We start from the raw sequence: 20657 nt of genomic DNA, 5'->3' as shown, positions 1-20657 counted from the left end.
CCGTTTTTGTTTGTTGTATTTTTTTTTTTTTAAGACACAGTCTCACTCTGTCGCCCAGGCTGGAGTGCAGTGGCACAATCTCGACTCACTGCAACCTCTGCTTCCCAGGTTCTAAGCGATTCTCCTGCTTCAGCCTCCAGAGTAGCTGGGATTACAGGTGCGCACCACCACACCTGGTTAATTTTGTATTTTTAGTAGAGACGGGGTTTCATCACGTTGGCCAGGCTGGTCTTGAACTCCTGACCTCGTGATCCACCCGCTTCGGCCTCCCAAAGTGCTAGGATTACAGGCGTGGGCCACCACACCCAGCCATAGCTAACAGTTTTCTAAAAACAAAGAGAGTAAATAGGAAGTGTCCACAAAATAAAGTTTTAAATGTATGTAGTTTATTTGTAAAGGGTGCCGTTTGTTTGAAATCATTCTTACACTCTTGGATTAAAACACTGGTTCCTTCACACACTTATATTTGAAGGGAATATAAAATGTGATTCCCTCACACCTGTAATCCCAGCACTTTGGGAGGCCGACGCGGGTGGATCACCTGAGGTCAGAAGCTTGAGACAAGCCTGGCCAACATGGTGAAACTCCGTCTCTACAAAAAATACAAAAATTAGCCAGGTGTGATGGCAGGTGCCTGTAATCCCAGCTACTCAGGAGACTGAGGCAGGAAATCACTTAAACCTGGGAGGCAGAGGTTGCACTGAGCCAAGATCGCATCACTACACTCCACCCTGGGCGAGAGAGCAAAATTCTGTTTCAAAAAAAAAAAGTGGTTCCATATGATACAAATGTTAGAAAAAGGACAGATGTCAGTTTGCTGACTCCAGCAGGGAGTTACCTTTTGGGTGGTAGTTCCCACCACAGCCCAGGATGCCAATATTTTCTCTAGTTACATGTTAAGATCTCCAAATCCAGGGCATCCCTCCTCAAACAATGCCAGTTCTACACTGCTAAATGTTTACTGAATGAATGGATGAATGAAGGCAACATTTTTAGATGTGGGAATCCCATAGTGCTTGGTTCTCTAATCCCTAGGGGCCTCCTTTGAACTTGGTTCTTCAACCTCCTCAGTTGCCCACATACTACATCCTACAGTGAGGCATTTCTCCAGACCTCACTTATTACCTTGAAAGTGCCATACTCCCACATGTAGGCCTTGACATGCTAGCTCTTTTGCTAAAACTCTCCGTGCTCCTCTCCCCGTGTTTCCCACCTGTCATCTACTTCTATCCACCCTTTTGCTCAGGCCAAAAACATAGGAATTTTCCCATTACCACTTTGCTCCACTGCTATAACCAGAGGTGATAGTGACTCGTAGCAGGGATACATGCCCACCAGCAAGTTCTGGTTATCAGAAAAATATTAAGAGTAAATTTGGTCACTGTGTAATGGAAATGCAAATCTAGTGATGGCAGCAGCAGTATCTTGACAGGAGATATGAAATTTGAAAGCTTTGACCTATGACCTGCCATTGTCAAAACTGTCCAACCCTGTTTCAGAGCAGGGGTTTGACTAGCTCCCTAAAAAAATCTCAGGATATTCTCTCCTAGTATCCCAGAGAACTCTGGGAGCACTTGAGATTAGTTGCAAACTAATGACAATGAGTCATCAGCGATGTACTAGGGAATGAAGAGCTATCAAACTTCTCTGGGTTTTGAGATCTGTGTAATACCAACATCACTTTGGGGTATATTTTTGTGTGTGTGTGTTTTCTTCAGACAGAGTCTCACTCTGTCATCCAGGCTGGAGTGCAGCGGAGCAACCTCGGCTCATTGCAACCTCTGCCTCCCAGGCTCAAGATATTGCTGTGCCTCAGCCTCCCAGGTAGCTGGAATTACAGGCGTGCAACACCATGCCTGGCTAATTTTTCTATTTTAAGTAGAGACCGGGTTTTGCCATGTTGGCCAGGCTGGTCTCAAACTCCTGAACTCAAGTGATCTGCCCGCCTCAGCCTCCCAAAGTGTTGGGATTACAGGCGTGAGCCACTGCACCCGGCCTGGGGTATGTTTACTAAAATATTCCTTTGTAAAATGAAGCTAGCTGCTTTGCAGAATTGAGGATAAAGTTTAGATATGTACAAACATACATGTGTGTAGGCAGGTGGAAAGACAGAAAGGTGCCCTCTACTATTGTATTTCTCCTCTCCCCTTTCAAGACCAAAATGACTCATAACACAAACTCATGTATCAGGCTAATTAAATATCTGCTTAAAGGATTGCCCTGAAGGACTATTTTGAGTCCGCCTTTTTTAAAGTGTGTTACTTATTTTAAAAATACGGCTGGGCACAGCGGGTCACGCCTGTAATCCTGGCACTTTGGGAGGCTGAGGCAGGCAGATCACCTGAGGTCAGGAGTTTGAGACCAGCCTGGCCAACATAGTGAAACCCTGTCTCTACTAAAAATACAAAAATCAGCCAGGCAAGGTGGCAGGTGCCTGTAATCCCAGCTACTTGGGAGGCTGACACAAGACAATCATTTGAACCCAGGAGGCGGAGGTTGCAGTGAGCCGAGATCGCACTACTGCACTCCAGCCTGGGTGACAAAACGAGACTGTCTCAAAAAACAAACAAACAAAAAGTTATTCCTAGTTCTACTGAAACCTCGAACTATTTAGTCTTATTTTATATACCAACAATTTCCCAATCAAATCCCCTTTAAGTCCCAAACATTCAGCTTTTGTTTCAGAGGTCTGTGGAAAAGCAAGCTTTGTATCAATGCAAAGGAAAGTGATCCATTCTTGCTGTGAAGCAAGTTTCAAGGAGGAAAGCAGTTGCAGCCAGAGATGTGATTCCAACATTCCCAAATGCTTCTGGCTGAGACCTTCAGATTTTGTTTGAAACAAATTCTCAGAATACCAAACACACCTTTATTCAAGTGGAAGTACAAAAGCACATTCCTAAACCAAACGCATACATGTGATTTTTACATATTCTGCTTTTTAGGGATTACATAATCCTGTTTCAGTCACCACACATGACTACTGGTCTCTATACATAAGGGTATATATGTTTGATAGGAAAAAACACATGCATTTTTCATTTGCTTTTACATTTAGATCAATTCATTTATATATCAATTTCATTTAGATTCCTACCTTGCCTTGATGAGATCCTATTCTTGCTGATGGCAAAGAAGTAAAATATAGTGGCAGAACTATCCTAGAGGTTAGCCATAGGAGGATTATAGAGTGAGCAATATATTTTTATATATTTGTTGAGGGTCCCTACTGAATATTATAACACTGAACTATGAAAGCCTCAATTGCTGGACTGACAACAAGAATTTTAAATAACATTTGTCTTACTCACAAAATGTTATAAAGCTTAAGATGGAAAAATACAAAATGTTTTGACATTACCTAAAGAATCATGAACTCTTGTTAGGTATATGATGGTGGCCTTGAACTTGAGCCAACATCTGTAATCACTTTTATCAGTCAAAAAGCCATGTTCTTTTATATAGCCTGTAGACTATTAAAATACAAAAATGTGGTAATGGATAAACAACTATACACAAAGCCCTCACACTTCAAATACTGTCCTGGATTGATGAGGGAGGAGCGGAATTCAAACATTTATCTGCAATCCTAATGGTTAAAATTTTACCAGGAACAGACCTGCCACTCTCTTGAAATACTGTCTCTGAGATTAACATAAGAACAGCATCATCTCTGTTGGAAGGCTACATTCCCTTATGATGCTGATTTGTGGGTGTGTGTGGTTTTTTTTTTTTTTTTTTTTGAGAGACAGAGAGTCCCGCTCCGTCGCCCAGGCTGGAGTGCAGTGGTGCGATCTCGGCTCACTGCAACCTCCGCCTCCCAGGTTCAAGCAGTTCTCCTGCCTCAGCCTCCTGAGTAGCTGGGATTACAGGCGCGTGCCACCACGCCCGGCTAATTTTTGTATTTTTAGTAGAGACGGGGTTTCACCATGTTGGCCAGGATGGTCTTGACTGCCTGACCTCATGATCCACCCACCTTGGCCTCCCAAAATGCTGGGATTACAGGTGTGAGCCACCGCACCCGGCCTGTGTATCTTCATGTTTACCCTACCAAAAGCAGACCTGAGCATTTTGCTGGCCTTAGAGGTATATAAAAGAACTCTAAGCTTAGGCATGCAGAATAGGCACTGGATGAATGTAGTGAGGCTACCAGGAGTCTTGTTGGCTCCCTGATGTCCTTATCATCTGTCTTCTTCGCAGACTGTGGATGCACACAAGACAGCTAAAACCTTGGGCATCATTTGAAAATGTTTGGCTGCCTGCTACAATCTCAGGAGAGAGAATCCTTCTTAGTTATATTGGACTGGATATATTTTCAATCAAATTCTTTTTTAAAAAAAGATGCTTCACTTTAGGAAATAAGACACCAGACCAGCAACATCAAGTAGGTATGGAATATTTGCTGGCGAAACGCTTAAAACTAGGAAACTTCTAAATCTTCGAAAGATGCTTAAGAGAATGGAGAAGTTAATCAACAGGAATCCAAGTGTTGTGGCTGTAAAGCAATACGACATAGGATCCCCAGTAAAAAGCAGGCCTAAGAGTTGGTTTTGGAAAGAACTTGAGCCAAGAACAGCAGAAAAAGCTAAATGAGCTACTTATGTCGATGTGTTTTAATACTGGTGCATTAGCAGTATCTTATGAAAGTTGTGAACACTAAGAACCAATTTCAAAAAATATAAAAATGTTTATAGGGCATTTTAAAATAAAAACAGCTTAAATGAGTTATATAAATAAAACAGGCCCAGCACAGTGGCTCACGCCTGTAACCCCAGCACTTTGGGAGGACAGGTGGGAGGATCGCTTGAGGCCAGGAGTTCAAGACCAGCCTGGGCAACAAAGCAAGACCCCATCTCTGTTCTTTTTAATATCAAAATTATAATAAAAAAGTAAAAATAAACGTACCTACTTGGAATACATATTAAATAAAGGAACTCCATGAGAAAATGTCACTGCATTTACCAAGTCAACCCTAGATTTTTGTGCAATGAAAAAGATTGGGACTATGTATTAACAATTTCATAAACAAATAATCAACAATTTTCTCTCCATTATTTCAATGTTGGATAAAGCCTGAAATGTGGTGTCGAGTTTTTCCATTTGCATTACAGCAAATTCTTGTCTACTATGGATATTCTGGTATGACAAAGACTAGTTAAACTCCTATTGAAAGATTTGCCATTTACTACACCCAAATAAGTTCTCTTAGGTATAAATTCTTTGATGTTGAATGAGCATTGGGTTATGACTGAATCTCCTCACACACATACACGTTTATTACATTTATAATCTTTTTGCATGGCATGAATTTGATACTAAACAAGGTAGTTTCTTTGACTGATGGCTTTTTCACATTCATTGCAGCAATGGAATTTTATTCCCATGTGAATTCTCCAAATGTGTCTAAGGTATGAAAATACTAATAGCATGAAAAATTTGCCACATTCAATACATTTATAAGATTTCTCACTGGTATAGATTTGCAGGAATCGGTTAAGAGTTTAACACTAATACCTCTTCTTCATTCATCACATTCAGAGGGTTTCTCTCTGGTGTGAATTATCTGATGCTGAGCAATGGCTGAGCTATGACTGAAGGCTTTACCACATGCAGTACATACATGATTTCTCCCTGGTGTGAACTCTCAGATGCTGAATGAAGCCTGAATTTGATAAATATCTTCCCATCTTCATTACATTCATGAGTTCTCTTTGGTATGAATGCTCTGATGTTGAACCAGATGTGCTCTCTGACTGGAGTTCTTTTCCCATACATCACAGTCAAAGGCTTTCTGTCTGGTGAGGACTTCTTGTTGCAGGATAAGATCTGAGCTATGACTGAAACTGCCCTCATACTCATTACATTCATATGATTTCTCTTTTCTATGCATTCTGTGATGCTGAACAAGGCATGAGGTTTGACTGAAAGCTTTTCCACATTCATTACATTCATGTGCTTTCTCTCCTGTGTGAATTCTTTGATGCTGAATAAGATGTGAATTCAATCTGAAGTCTTTTCCACATTCATTACACGTATAGGGCTTTTCTCTGAAATGAATTCCTTGTTGTTTAATATAGGCCAACCCATATTCATCATACTCATAGGCTTTCTCTTCATGATGGACCCTCTGATGTTCAAGTAGGTATGAAGTATGGCAGAAGTCACTGCCACATATAGTACACTTACAGGGCATCTCTTTGTGAATTTTCTGATGTTGAGTAAGGTGGACACTACGACTGAAGACTCTTTCACAACTGCTACATTTGTAAGATTTGGCTCTGGTGTGAATTTTCTTGTGCTGAATTATGCCTGAGCTTGGACTACAGGATTTATCAGATGCTTCACAGGATTTATCAGATGCTTCACATTTGTAAGGTTTTTCTCTAGTGTGTATTCTTTTATGTCGACTAAGACTTGAGCTCTGACTGAAAGACTTTTCACATTCTTTACATTTGTAGGGCTTCTCTCTAGTATGGATTCTTTGATGTCTAGTAAGGGCTGAGCTCTGATGGAAAATTTTCCCACATACATCACATTTATAGGATTTCTCAGTGTTAGGGATGCTCTCCCATTTATTAAGGTGGGAGAGATCCATTAAGCTTTCCTTACATTCACTACTCTGAAAATCCTCTGTTAGATTTAAGTGTTCATGTTTACCAGAGGCTGAATTCTGGTTGAAGCTCATGTCATACTTATCATTGTCATCAGTATTCTGTATTCTAAGAACTCTCTGATCTGCATCAATAGTAGAGTCCAGACTGAAGCTTTTTTCGGGTTCATTACATTCATTGTTCTTCTCACTGGTGAAGGTTTCCTTGCTGATTGTTATTTGCCTAAACTCTCTCTCCAGGTACAGAAATTTCCTTAGAATTTCCTGAAGCCTTTCTAATCTGTCCTCAGACTTATACACTTCTCTAGTCTCAGGAACTTGGGTAATATCGTGTTTGAGTCTTCCTACTCTCACTTTGTATGAATGTACTTCTTCCGAAATTTTCTGCTTAGGAATCAACAGCTTGTTCTCTTCTCTGGTCTCTCCATCTGATACAATATATAAATAGAAAATGCAAATGTAATCTGTACCCTGTGCTTAGGAAAAGAAAACTCAGATGAGAAAACTAAACAATGTAGTATCTACAAGGACAAGAAAAGTTTATTTACTCTGAAAAACAGGCACAAAATCTCAACAGCAGACGTTAAGGGCATAAACAGGAGCAGTGAGGTAAAACAGCAGACATGTTCAGCAGAGTAAGGAAATAATAGGGAAACAGTTGAAAGAATTTTAGATAAACAACTTGATTGGGGTCTAGTATGACATGTGCACGGATGCTAAACAAATGGAAAGGGTCAACCTAACTGAAGGGAAAAGGAAGGAACTCTCCATGCTAGGGCACACACAGAGCTCTTCATTCTGAGTGCCAAAGCAGCTACAACTTGGCTCAACAATTGAACTTTACTTCCCTACTAATTCTATCTGATTGAGTCTGCCTTACTCACCTGAGCAGTCATCTCTTAAGACTTCTCTAGTCTTAGTTTCCAGATCAAAGACCTGTAGATCCTGTTCCAGCTGGGAGATCCCATCAGGCTTGGAAATTGGAAATCCTGCTCATAGAGAAGGAAATGGGATGTGGCAATGTATCCCCAGGTCCTACAACAGCCACTTTTTCTTTCAACTAATGATTAAGAGAGACAGAAGGTCAATTCTGAGAAGACATTAATTAGGAAGGCCTGGAGAGTGAAGAGGGCAAAGATCTACAAGGAGCTCAGATTTGTGCTCTAGAGGGATGTGTGTTAAGGGGCAAGTTGATGACTTGGGAGCAGAAGGATTCATTTAAATATTATTCAGACAACAGAATGTGTGCATGGGTTTGTCTTCACAGAAGTTACCATTATCACGCTCCATCTGTTACCTAAAGATTAATCTTCGGATTAGATCTGGTCTACAAGTATCAAAATGGAGGTCATCAAAATATAATTCTGCTGGACTGGAGAAAGGGGAAACTCAAGCACCTACTGCATGGTTAGCTAACCTGTAGCAAGAGAATCAGTGAAAACTGAATAAATATTCTAAGGCCCAATCTCAAGAAACAATTTGTTTCAGTACACATAAGAAAACAAAGAGTAATATGACACATTCTTACCCATTAGGAGTGTAGCGTTTATTCAATAAACATTTATGAAGTGCCTCCTGTATGCAAAGTATGCAGGGGATAAAGAGGCCAAGAAGGTCCCTTCCCTCGAGGACCTCACACTCTACACAGAGACAGCTCTAAACAACTAACTACAATAAAATACAGAGAGGGAAGTGCAATCAGTGCATCTTCACATAAAACAGTCTTTCTATGGCTTGCATAATGCAATGCGTGGATATAAATCTCTTTCAAAGCTAAAGCAACAGGCAGTCTGCTTCCAAGGAGACAGAATTTTAATACTATTAGTATCAAAGGGCAGTTTTTAAATGTGTCCAGCCCAGAAAGCTTCTAATAGCACACACACAAGGTCTGGCTCAAGCCCCTCGTCTCCAGAAACCTTTCTCTCCATTTACTGAATGTGTACAAAATTTATTAGCTGTTCCTCTTATCCTGACATGTCACATATAATGGTGTTTACATAGATTTTTTTTACATGGTTTCAGGTATTATCATTCATACTTGATTTATAAACTCTTTGATAGAAGAGACCAGGTATCTTGTATCTTGCAATTCTTTTGATTAATTTACTTAACAGCTACTTATTGAGTGCCAACTCTGTGTGCCCAAGTATCAATGTATTAACAGCTACCCAATTTTATAAAAAGGGCATTGGGGCTGGAAAATATGAAGAACTGACAGCTGCCCCAAAGATTCCATGTGAGAGCCTATGAGCAAGGAGATCAGAATAGACAGAAGAAAGGTATTTACTGTGTTTCTGAAATCCTGCTGGACATTTAGAGTCAATTCTCCTTGTGGACATATATTTAATTAAGGTCCACTCTGTCAAATGAAATCGTTTCAGAAGTTTAAAAAGTAAAGTTAGTGTAACATGAAGCAGCAATCAATATTGTTCTCAGAATTCCAATAACATAATTTGCAACTTTTAACTCTGAGATATTTAAAGTGTCTGTCAATATTTGGTAACTGAAAGAAATTCTGGCTGCTTACTCCATATCTACACTTAAAACACATATGCACAACAAAAAAGGAGGCCTTCATGTGGGATGAGGGGTTTGATTTTAGACGTGTGTTTAACGTAATGTAGGAAGGTATAAGAGAAAATGCCCAGCAGGTGAGTACGCAAAGGCATACAGAGTGATAAAATGGACTTCAGAGACTAAGAAGGGAAAGGGTGGGAGAAGGGACAAGGGATAAAAAACTACATATTAGGTACAATGTACACTATTCCAGTGACAGGTGCACTAAAATCTCAGAATTCACCACTATGTATTATAATTCATCTATGTAACAAAAAACCACTTGTACCCCCAAAACTACTAATTTTTTTTTTTTTTAAGAGAAAATACCTAGCAGGTAAAGATACAATATCACAGTTTAGAAGAGAGAACAGGGTATCATCAGTACCATCAAAATATTATTTTTACTAAGTACTTGGTAGGTGCAAAGTACCATGCCAAGAGCTCTCTAGGTTTTCACTCCTTTAATACCATAAATTTAAAACATAGAAACTATTATTATAGCCATTTTACAGATGGGAATACTAAGATTCAGAGTGGTTAAGTAGCTTGCCCAAGGTTACAATAACTGGTAATGCTTAGTTTTCAAACCTGCACAGTCTTATTTCAGAACCTAGCCTTTAAACAATCTGCTAGTAAAAAAAAATATATATATATGTGATTTTGCCTCCTAACAAGCCCTGAAAAAAAATAAATCACGACTATGAACAAAATCCATCCATCCCTTCCTCCAAATTACACACAGAAAGAACGTGTAAGTTTTCTTGCCACTAGCCTAAATGCCTATTGCCTAAATTTAACTCAAAACTTTGCTCTCAAAATATGTACTTGCTTTATTTACATTTTTCCTGTTTAAAATTAATGTATTAAAACCTTTTGATTTTATTTAAATCTTGAGTGTTCTAATATGATTTATAAAATATTGGCAGTGAAGTAAAAGGTAAATACAAACAACAGAGAAAAAGGGATTAGAATAACATACGGTGAGCCAGGATCCTAAATAATTGGAGTCGCAAAAGTGTTAATTAAAAGGGATCTATGGCTGGGCGCAGAAGCACAAGGCACGTACTTAATTTTTTTTTTTGGCCGGGGGGTATGGAGTCTCACTCTGTTGCCCAGGCTGGAGTGCAATGGCATGATCTTGGCTCACTGCAACCTCTGCCTCCCGGGTTCAAGCGATTCTCCAGCCTCAGCCTCCTGGGTAGCTGCAATCACAGGCACGTACCACCATGCCCGGCTAATTTTTGTATTTTTAGTAGAGATGAGGTTTCACCATGTTGGTCAGGCTGGTCTCGAACTCCTGACCTTCTGATCCGCCCACCTCACCCTCCCAAAGTGCTGGATTACAGGCGTGAGCCACCGCACCTGACACAAGACAGGTACTTATATGCATAATCTAATTCAATCCCGTAGAACCCAGAAGGTAGACATTATTTTTCATGTTTTATAAATGAAGAAAATGAGTGTCAGATTAAATAATTTGCTCAACATACTAAAGCTGGTAAGTGGAACCCAAGTTTGATCCCACAGTTTATATTCTTTCCAACCTATCATACTGCCTATCAAAGAAAGCATTAGTAGCAGGTTCTCTTGACACTGACGTGAATGCTTTTTTTTTTTTTTTCTGAGACAGAGTTGCACTGTCGGCCAGGCTGGAGTGCAATGGCATGATCTCGGCTCACCTCAACTCCACCTCCTGGGTTCAAGTGATTCTCCTGCCTCAGCCTCCAGAGTAACTGAGATTACTGGCATGCGCCACCATGCCCGGCTAATTTTGTATTTTTAGTAGAGACGGGGTTTCTCCATGTTGGTCAGGCTGGTCTTGAACTCCCAACCTCAGGTGATCCGCCCGCCTTGGCCTCCCAGAGTGCTGGGATTACAGGTGTGAGCCACCGCACCCGGCCGACTCTATGCTTTCAAAATATGCACTTGCTTTACATTTTTCCCGTTTAAAATTAACTTATTAAACCTTTTGATTTTAAGGCTGGATGTGTATCACGTGAGGCCAAGAGTTCAAGACCAGCCTGGCCAACATGGCAAAACCCCATCTCTACTAAAAATACAAAAATTAGCTGGGTGTGGTGGTGCATGCCTGTAGTCCCAGCTACTCTGGAGGCTAAGGCACAAGAATGGCTTGGGCCGGGGAGGCAGAGGTTGCAGTGAGCTGACATTGTGCCACCACACTCCAGCCTGAGCGACACAGCAAGACTCTGTCTCCAAAAAAAAAATTATTTTATTTAAATCTTGAGAGTTTTCTAATAAAATTTATTTTAATCTCATCTTCAAAAATAACAGTTAAAGACGAGCATGGTGTTGGCTCACATGTGTAATCCCAGGACTTTGGGGAGCTGAGGCAGGCAGATCACTTGAGCCCAGGAGTTCAACAGCCTGGGTAACATAGCGAAACACCTTCTTTACTAAAAATAGAAAAAAATTAGCGTGGTGGTACAGGCCTATAGTCCCAGCTACCCAGAAGACTGAGGTAGGAGGATCACCTGAGCCTGGATTTCCCTCCAGGCTCCAGTAAGCTGTTATCATGCCACTGTATTCCAGCCTGGGCAACAAGAGGAGAACCTGTCTCAAAAATAATAATAATAATATTTAAAATTTGCCTTATTATATGGTTTGCTGCTTTTACTACAGCTATGCTTTTAGCCATCTGAAAGCTTCATGCTTTTCTTCCTGGTCCTTAATACACAAATAATATCTCTCCTTAGCAATATCATTCTTTTGTAGATACCTGTTGGACTGGAATGTGTCCCTAGAGAGTTTTACTTTTTGAATGCATGTCCTTTCTGGTCCCAAACTATAAACTGGCCTGTCTGTCCAATTTGTCATGGCATTTTGAATTTTTCTTGTCATCAGAGTACACATAACTCACTAAAAATATTAAAAACTCCATGTAGAGCTGAACTTATTGTCCTAAGGGCACAAAGTAGTGAAAAAGTGCAGGGGCTTCAGAGGCAGATCTGGGTCCCAAGCCTCTCACTGATCCTGCAAAGATCACTTAACTTCTCTGAGCCTCAGTTTCCTCAGATATAAAATAGGAGCAGTATCATCTGCTCACAGGGTTATGGTAAGGATTAAATGAGATTATATATATCATATATATATATATATATACACACACACATATAAATGTCCTATGTCTGTGTATGTGTGTATACATATGTGTGTGTATATGTGTGTGTGTGTATACACATATATATAGTACCCAATAACATATTGGCTGCTCAATAAATACTAAATAGCTGTGACAATGGAAAACATTCTGTGCAAAATCACCGTAGTCCTTCATGACATCAAGTTAAAAAAGCAGAGCGTATGTGCCAAACATTTCCAATCTACTGACCCAGTTAATATCAACTAGAATTTTAACAAGCGTGTTTCTGAGGCCATCATCTAATAGGGCACCTGCTACACTGACCCATGTGAAAAGCAACCCGGTCCCCTTTCTGGGTCTTTATCTACCAACTAAGTAACAGGTAACTTCCCTATGGATAGTGACCCAGAAGCAAATTGTTCATTCATCATCAATGGACTATGTTCCTTTTTCAATTATGTGGTAACGAAAATTACTTATTACCGACTTCTTTACTCAGCTACTTGTACTCTGTATATTTACTGCTACATAGTGGAAGCACTTAAGCAAAGGACCAACATTCTGATGTCTGTGACAAATACAATCTGGAGGCTGGGCGCAGTGGCTCACACCTGTAATCCCAGCACTTTGGGAGGCCGAGACAGGCGGATCACGAGGTCAGGAGATCGAGACCATCCTGGCTAAGATGGTGAAACCCCGTCTCTACTAAAAATACAAAAAAAAAATTAGCCGGGCATGGCGGTGGGCGCCTGTAGTCCCAGCCACCCGGGAGGCTGAGGCAGAAGAATGGCGTGAAACCAGGAGGTGGAGCTTGCAGTGAGCCGAGATCGCGCCACTGCACTCCAGCCTGGGTGACAGAGCGAGACTCCATCTCAAAAACAAAACAAAACAAAACAAAACAAAAAACAAAATACAATCTGGAGCTCCTGCCATGGGAAAATGATGTGAACTGGAAAGTAGGACTGAATTATAAAGTCTTGGCCAGGCACAGTGGCTCACACCTGTAATCCCAGCACTTTGGGAGGCTGACTAGGGCAGATCACGAGGTCAGGAGATCGAGACCATCCTGGCTAACACAGTGAAACCCCGTATCTACTAAAAATACAAAAAGATTAGCCAGGCATGGTGGCAAGCATCTGTAGTCTCAGCTACTTGGGAGGCTGAGGCAGGAGAATGGCATGAACCCAGGAGGCGGAGCGTGCAGTGAGCAGAGATGGTGCCACTGCACTCCAGCCTGAACAACAGAGCAAGACTCCGTCTCATAAAAAAAAAAAAAAAAAAAAAAAAAAAGTCTTACAACCCCAAAAAGTTAAATTAATAAATGTATAAACTTAACCTAGTTATGCTGGAGGTTGCAATTTTTTTTTGTTAAAAATCAGACCTTGGCGATGACCTTGAGCAGCAGGACATAAATAATTCCCGCAAGCTTAGTGTTCCAATAATGGAATACTAGGCATAAATGGTTTAAATTTCAGATGAAGTTTGCTGAACCCAAAAATATGAAAATGATTTCCCAAGGATTGTAAAAATAACTGCTAAGGAGATGCTGCTAACTTGATCACAAAAGCAAGATGAGGAGAAGGGTTTCTTGCACCGTGCGTGTGTCTCTTGTATGTGTAAGTGTGCATGCATGTCAACAGCATGTTGAGTGTGCAGTGCAGAGATAAGAGAGGAAATGGGATAAAGTTCAGTCTATAGCATACTATGCTATGAAACTGCATTAAACTGCTACAAAGTTTCTTTACTCCAAGAAGTAGACAGGTTAACTGTTGGAAACTCTGTAATTATTAGATAAAATTAACAGTACTTTACAATTATATGTACGTCACTTTACAGTTTACAAAGTTATTAAGTAGATATTCAATTTGATGCCCTGAAATAAATTTAACTTCTTTGCCCTCCCTTCTCCCCTCCATCAAGGACAGAGTAAGGAGCACTTAATCAGGAAAGGCAATATAAATGCATCAATCTGTACAGAACCACAAAGAATAAAGGGGAGGAAGGCAGGACCTTGAAGAGGGCCACAGGGACTTCAAGGAAGGAGGAAACTAGAATGTTAAACATGAGGAAAGCCCAGGGTTCACAGGAGAGTTAGGCACCATACGGGGCAGGTTGTGTTCGCCACATAAAAGGAGGGGCACACAGCATAAGTTTCACATTCTAAAATAATATGAAAAGACCACAACTGAAGAGCTGAAGTTGGAATTTCTGGTTTTTCACAATACAAGTAGATGATGACCACCAACCATGGTTTCTGAATGAACTGGGTTCAAAACGCATTTGGTTGCAACAGAGGGCTTCCTTGGACCCTAACATTTGAAATTAAACAGAAGTAATTTGAGGAGCTGCGATTTTACACAGTGGTGGCATCCTGGGGAGCTTCTATTCCATCAGTCAAGTTTAATATCTCACAATCGTGGAAAATGAGTTTCCGAGCAGGGACGAGCAATATCGATGGGAAGCCGATACTTGGGCCATCTCTTGGAGATTCCTGCTGTAAGGACGGCAAGTGTTTCTCCAGAGAAAGCACTTGCCTGGGTATGACTCAGGGCCGGGCAGGAATTCACACTATGAATCCGGGTGGTGGGAAGGCGGAGAAGTATGCCTACAAAGATTAAAGAGCCAGGAATGGAAAACACACTAAAAACCGTCCCAGTGGGCAGGCTGCTTCCCCACAGATAAGAAGACCTTGAATCCTGAGCATAATCAGGGAGACAAAGCAATGCCCTGGATGCCACCAGCATAGGCAAAGCCAACGGAAAAAAAAAAAAAAAAAAAGAAAAGAAAACGCGTGATTCAGTATTTACACACACAAAAAGAAGAGTGCAGAAGCAAGCAAGAAACTAAAGAAAAAGGAGGCTGGGTGTGGTGGCTCATGCCTGTAATTCCAGCACTTTGGGAGGCCAAGGAGGGTGGATCACTTGAGGTCAAGAGTTCGAGATCAGCCTGACCAGCATGGTGAAACCCCGTCTCTACTAAAAATACAAAATTAGCCAGGCGTGGTGGCCCATGCCTGTAATCCCAGCTACTCGGGAGCTTGAGGCAGGAGAATTGCTTGAACCCAAGAGGCAGAGGTTGTAGTGAGCTGAGATTGCACCATTGCACTCTAGCCTGGGCAACAAGAGTGAAACTCCACCTAAAAATAAAATAAAAAATATAATATAATATAAAAAATAAACTAAAGAGAAAGGAACAACGCTCACACCAAGGGAGCTGCCAACAAACCCCACTGATGTTTCCCGGCAGCACTACAGCTTGCCTAATCCCAGCTTCCTACTGTACCTTTCAAAATGACAAGGGAGAGACATGAGTTAAGCATTGACCCCACCTCAGCATGGGGTAAACGTCTCAGATTTCTGCTGCCCTGGGTGCGGTTACGTGGGATTACCATTCTGGGTGACTCACTGAAATGTACTCACAGTGAGTCATGCCTTCAAATGACATCTCAAGTTCTGCCTGCTTGGAGATACATCTGGGGATCTTAAGGGGTGAGAGACTACTCAACAAGAAGGAATTTAGCCTGTCTTTTTAAATGGCATTTCTTTTTCCTAGAAAAATGGGAAATTCTTCAATTCTCCAACACACGGACACTGAGATACCAAAGAGGAAAGTGTCTGGTTGGAGGTTGGGAGGCCACCCTGGGGTCTCTCCTACAAAAATGGAAAAGATAAGAAGGGTGAGAAATCAAGCAAAGCACAAGAAAGTTTCCCTTTGCTAAAAGGGAACAGATGCCCCACAATGGCCATAAACATGAACTGGGGATAAGGAGGAGAATGTCTCCTCTTGGCACCCCCAAACGAACCTTAATTACCCCTCCTGGAGAAGATGACGTGAAAGATAAGGATTCAGAGTTTCTAAGACCTGGAATCTATGCCACACTCTACAGACCTTCTCAGAAACCTTATACTTAGGAAGAAACAAGAAAGTAAAGAAATTCAAATAGATAAACCGAATAATAAGGAAGTCCTTACCCAGTGAGACCACGTTCCCATAATTCTCTAACATCACTTCTCTGTAGAGGTCCCTCTGAACAGGGTCCAGGTATCCCCATTCCTCTCGAGTAAGGTGCACAGCCACATCCTCGAATGTCACAAACTCCTGAAATAACACATCCTGGCTGCTCTGAGGAATGAGAACACTGTAGCACCATGGCCAGAGAATGAAGATCACAGACAGGGAATGAGAACACTGTAGCACCATGGCCAGAGAATGAAGATCATAGAGAGGGTATCCAGTGTGTACTTACGTTGAGGAGGAGGGAGAACAGATTAGAACCTATGGAATAAAGCCCATAACCCTTAAACATCTAATAAGCACCCATCACACAACCATGGACAAAGAGAAAACAGAGTTTGCTCATGGCACTGGGGAGATGGGAAGTTGGTTTATGTGAAGTCCAGGTCTCCAAAGAGGATCAATTCCCAAACTGGAGTCTGCTATTGAAAAAAATTCCAGGAAAGGTCTACAGATGGGATGAGAGAGAGGCCACACTCCTCAGTAGCAATAGTCCCTGAGGAAAAGCAGAGGGTTCCTCAGCTCACCTGGTACCTGGCTGTCAAGAGTGCAGCTGCCTGGTCTCCTGGGCTTCCCTCACGGGGAAGAGCAGGCACCTGGGGAACAGGTGGAGCTGAGGGAGGAGAAAGGAGTGAAGAGTGAGAGCAGCCCTTTCCCAGGGCTCCCTTTCAGAGGAGGCCTCTCCAGCCCAAGGGGTGTCAGCAGGACCCTCCTCAATACTCTAGTAAAACCAATGAACATTTTTCAGGTATTGGGTGTGTCTACTCTGCTTCGTCTCAGTACTTGCATGCCTTATGCATGTTTAGACCTGTGATACAGGATTTTCTAAGGAAAGCTTGTATTTCACTTTATCTTCATCACATGACAGTCCTCTTACAGAAGAGTAAGACTATACCTGTTTTGCAGATGGGCAAAGCAAAGCATAAAGACTTGTGGGAACTTGTCCTGGGCTAGGGTTATTTAGCAGACTTCTGACCCTTTCCAGGCACTGTTCTAGACACTTGATCAGCCTTTCTCTTGTGAATGGGCACTGTCTCAACCAGTGTGTAAGGCCCCCAAGAACAAGAAAGGGTCATCTGTTTCCTCGAAATCTTTTCCAGTCCCACAATCCCCCACAGCACTCTACACATTGTGGCACTTGATCTGTGTGGGTGACACACAAGCTATTTCAGGCACTAGAGTTAACCACAGGCAATCTAAGACACAGCTCTTACAAAACAAAGGAAGAAAAAGACCAACCTACCTATACAATACAGCAAATGTAACTGCATAGTTAAATTACAGTATATATACATTCATACAGGCATTGTGTTCAACCAAGGAATTAAATGGTTGCTTCCTTGACCAAATTTAGTCTAGTCACAAAACACTGCAGTTACAACAGAATGGATGGCAGGTGACAAAGCAAAGAAAAACTAAGTGAAGGGAACAGGGGAAAGAAAGGTCCTGAACCTAAGAGGAAGTGAGAGCCAGGAAAGGACTGTGAGATGTGGCAAAAGCAGCATATCTTAGAAATTATTCTAGATGTGAGAACTGGGATGAAGTGAAGGTTGCCTGAAGGAAAAACCACCACAGCGAGTAAGTAGCCATCACTCTGCTTATTTGAGAAAGATGAGCTGTCCTTAATAAAAGGGCTCAGACTAGGACTGAACTGAGTCACATCTGCCCCCTCTTTCATTCCTCCCTCTAGGGACCATGTTCTTATTCCAGTTCTTGGCCTCTCTCAAACCAGGCCCAGGAGCCCCCTCGGGAGCCCCTCCACACTCCCACTCTCCCGGACAGAAGTGCTGTCTCTGCCTTACCCCCAGCGAGTCCCTGTTCCATGTCGGTGTCCTGCACAAACTGAGGCTCTGGGGACAGACACTCAGACTGGGTCTCCAAAGACTGAAACTGGACCGTTGGTGACCCTGCTGCTTCCTGGGCTGGTATTTCCTCCATCACCACTCTGGAGGACAATGACCATCACTGCAAGGTGAGATTAAGAGAAATTACTGTAATAAGTTAAAACATTTCATCATTTTATATCATCAGGACTTTGCAAAGGACCTTACACACTGTGGATATTCAATAAAAATTAGTTAATAATGATTAACCACCCTAAATAAGTAACAGAAAAATGGGGCCAGGCGCAGTGGCCTGCAATCCCAGCACTTTGGGAGGCTGAGGCGGGAAGATCACTTGAGGTCAGGAGTTTGAGACCAGCCTGACCAACATGGTGCAACTTCATCTCTACTAAAAATACAAAAATTAGCCAGCGTGGTGGTGCGGGTCTGTAATCCCAGCTATTCGGGAGGCTGAGGCAGGAGAATTGCTTGAATCCAGAAGGCATATGTGCCAGTGAGCCAAGATCGCACCACTGCACTCCAACCTGGGCAACACACCGTCTCAAAAAAAAAAAAAAAAGAAAAAAGAAAAAGAAATACGGATATGCTTCAGCTTTAAATACTTAAGAACCAAATCATAGAAGAGTCTCTAATTTGGAATTTGTGGCATTAAAAAAATCAACACAGCACAATTTAATAGTGTAAAGCTTTCTGTGGAAAGTTTAAAATATTTAAAATTGGCCACGTCCTGTAATCCCAACAGTTTGGGAGGCCCAGACGGGTGGATCCCTTAAGCTCTGGAGTTCCAGACCGTCCTGGACAACATGGCGAAACCCCGTCTCTACCAAAAAAAAAAAAAAAAAAAATTAGCCAAGCTTGGTGGCCCAGGCCTGTAGTTCCAGCTACTCCAAAGGCCAAGGCAGGAGAATCGCTTGAGCTTGGGAGGTAGAGGCTGCAGTGAACTATGACTGCGCCACTGCACGCCAGACTGTATGACAGCGTGACAGCCCACCTCAAATAAACAAAAATTTTAAATTTACAATCGTCTTTGGAGGCTCAAGTTGGTGCCCAGAGAAAAATGCTAGTTATGATTACTCATTTTGTTTTAATTTTGTTTTAGTAGAGATGGGGATATCGCTATGTTGCCCAGGCTGGACTCGAACTCCTGGCCTCAAGCGATCCTCCGACTTCGGCCTCCCAAAGTGCAGGGATTACAGGCGTGAACCACCGTGACAGGCCCGCGTTTACGTAAATAAGATCATTTGAATAAATAAAACAGCAGGCCCCCTAGGAATGTCTTGGTAACACCGTCAGCCCACTCTGACTTACTAAACGAGCTTGGCGAATAAAACTCCACTTTTGGGGTCAGGCCCTTCGCTAACTCAGACCAGCTAGGCCGGCCTTTTCCCGCAATCCTGAGAGCAACGCAGGGAAGAGCTGCGGTTCGAACAGGTTTGAGCGGCGTCCTTCAGGCCCAAGGACGCATGACAGTGCCGTCCCCCTCCCACCACCCTCGCCCTGGGCCCTCGCCCGGCTCCCAGCTCCGTCCTCAGAAGGCCTTGCCCGGCGCTGCCCTCCTCCCACTTCCCTTTTAGGCCAAGACAAAGTCCCAAAAGGACCAGTGGGGACATACAGACCAGCTCGCACCAGGGCACGGTCGCCGGCTCCTGACGGCGGGGCCCTCGGCCCGCGAGGTGAATGAACCAGGGCTGAAGAGAAACAGGCCCTCCTCGCACCCGGACCTCCGCGCACTCTCGGGGAAGCAAACCACCGTCGGCCGCGGCCGGACGCCGCCTCCTTCTACTCCCGTGAAGGCGAAACAAGCTTCCACCCCGCTGCGACCCCAGAACGGCTTCCGGGTACTCACCGAGGGGAGGGGCGGGCCTGGCCGCTGTCCTGTCACCTACACACTCGCGCTCGGGGCCACCACAGGCTCTCCCGGGCCACTCTAGACAGACCCGAGGCCGGCGCTTCTCGGTGGCACTTCCGGCGACGGAGTGCAGGACCCCGAATGAGGGCCCCCCTCTCCACCCCGGCATGAGGGTCCCGGATGTGGGTGAGAGCCCCGGATGAGGGTCCCGGATGTAAGTGAGGGCCCCGGATGTGAGTGACGGTCCCGGATGAGGAACATGGAGGAGGAGCTGGGCCCCCGCGTCCAGGATTCGAAGGCTCGTTTTCGCAGCTTTTCCACGTCTTTTTCCGGTCCCACCGCCCTCCATGCTAACTCACTGGGCGTCTCTAGCCGTTATACCATCAATGACTGCGACCAATGTTGGGAAAGCGCCCCCGGGGCCCCTCCCTGACACCAGCCCATCCTTTAGACTCCCTGCAAGGAGGCGGCCCGACCCAGTGGGTGCCTGTCGTTGGGTGAAGAGGAATGGCCGACCTACCGGTCCCGCTTCCGTGAGTAGCACAGGGGTGCCTGCTCAGAGTGTAGTACAACGCTGACTCGTAGAAGGCGAGGATTGCGGGGCCTGGGTGAGATGGGACCCACAAAGTTGTGGGATCGAAATCTCGATAGGTCCTTGGGGAAAGCGGGGACGGAAGGGGAGAT

The 20657-nt window shown here is 43.2% G+C and overlaps 2 protein-coding genes across 28 annotated transcripts in view; one reads left to right on the top strand and one right to left on the bottom strand.

Annotated features, from left to right (window-relative positions):
- Positions 1-2843: 2843 nt before the first annotated feature.
- On the bottom strand, positions 2844-20243 carry ZNF655 (zinc finger protein 655). Of its 23 annotated transcripts, none has more exons than XR_010122506.1 (5): positions 19971-20243; positions 18083-18245; positions 7492-7596; positions 4776-7035; positions 2844-3990 (listed from the first exon to the last, which is right to left on the bottom strand). XR_010122506.1 is itself a non-coding variant. In XM_055292453.2 (5 exons), exons 2-5 carry the CDS (start codon positions 18216-18218, stop codon positions 14675-14677), a joined length of 546 nt encoding a protein of 181 aa, XP_055148428.1. In that variant the 5' UTR covers positions 18219-18245; positions 19971-20110; the 3' UTR covers positions 14029-14674. The 23 variants fall into 23 exon arrangements, 15 of the variants coding, with proteins under 15 accessions (XP_055148422.1, XP_055148423.1, XP_063502236.1 ...); XR_010122509.1 differs by having other exon boundaries at positions 19737-19983; XR_010122507.1 differs by having other exon boundaries at positions 19741-19977.
- FAM200A (family with sequence similarity 200 member A) overlaps positions 20054-20657 on the top strand; it is a 38390-nt gene continuing 37786 nt past the window's right edge. Inside the window, exon 1 of one of the 5 annotated variants that reach the window (XR_010122504.1) lies at positions 20054-20506. Coding sequence is in view for 1 of the 5 variants with exons in the window: in XM_055292428.1 (XP_055148403.1) it covers positions 20321-20506 (186 nt within the window). In the remaining 4 variants the exon portion in view is untranslated. The remainder of the gene's footprint in view (positions 20507-20657) is intronic. The other 4 variants (XM_055292428.1, XM_055292427.2, XR_010122505.1 and 1 more) reach the window with 4 other exon arrangements.

The sequence above is a fragment of the Symphalangus syndactylus genome, chromosome 9 (genome assembly GCF_028878055.3).
Source record: "Symphalangus syndactylus isolate Jambi chromosome 9, NHGRI_mSymSyn1-v2.1_pri, whole genome shotgun sequence".
In the NCBI taxonomy this organism is placed as follows: Eukaryota; Metazoa; Chordata; class Mammalia; order Primates; family Hylobatidae; genus Symphalangus; species Symphalangus syndactylus.
The sequence above is the reverse complement of the archived record's forward strand: the minus strand, read 5'-3'. Positions and strand labels throughout refer to the sequence as shown.

What these genes read in the sequence shown, in the direction of transcription:
- ZNF655 (XM_055292447.2), bottom strand. Translation starts at nt 18,218, where the DNA reads ATGGAGGAAATACCAGCCCAGGAAGCAGCAGGGTCACCAACGGTCCAG. An exon ending in GGAACAGGGACTCGCTGGGG is followed by an intron (nt 7,597 to 18,082) that starts GTAAGGCAGAGA and finishes CTCTATGAGCAG; the next exon opens with GATTTCCAATTTCCAAGCCT. An exon ending in CTTAAGAGATGACTGCTCAG is followed by an intron (nt 7,036 to 7,491) that starts GTGAGTAAGGCA and finishes ATATTGTATCAG; the next exon opens with ATGGAGAGACCAGAGAAGAG.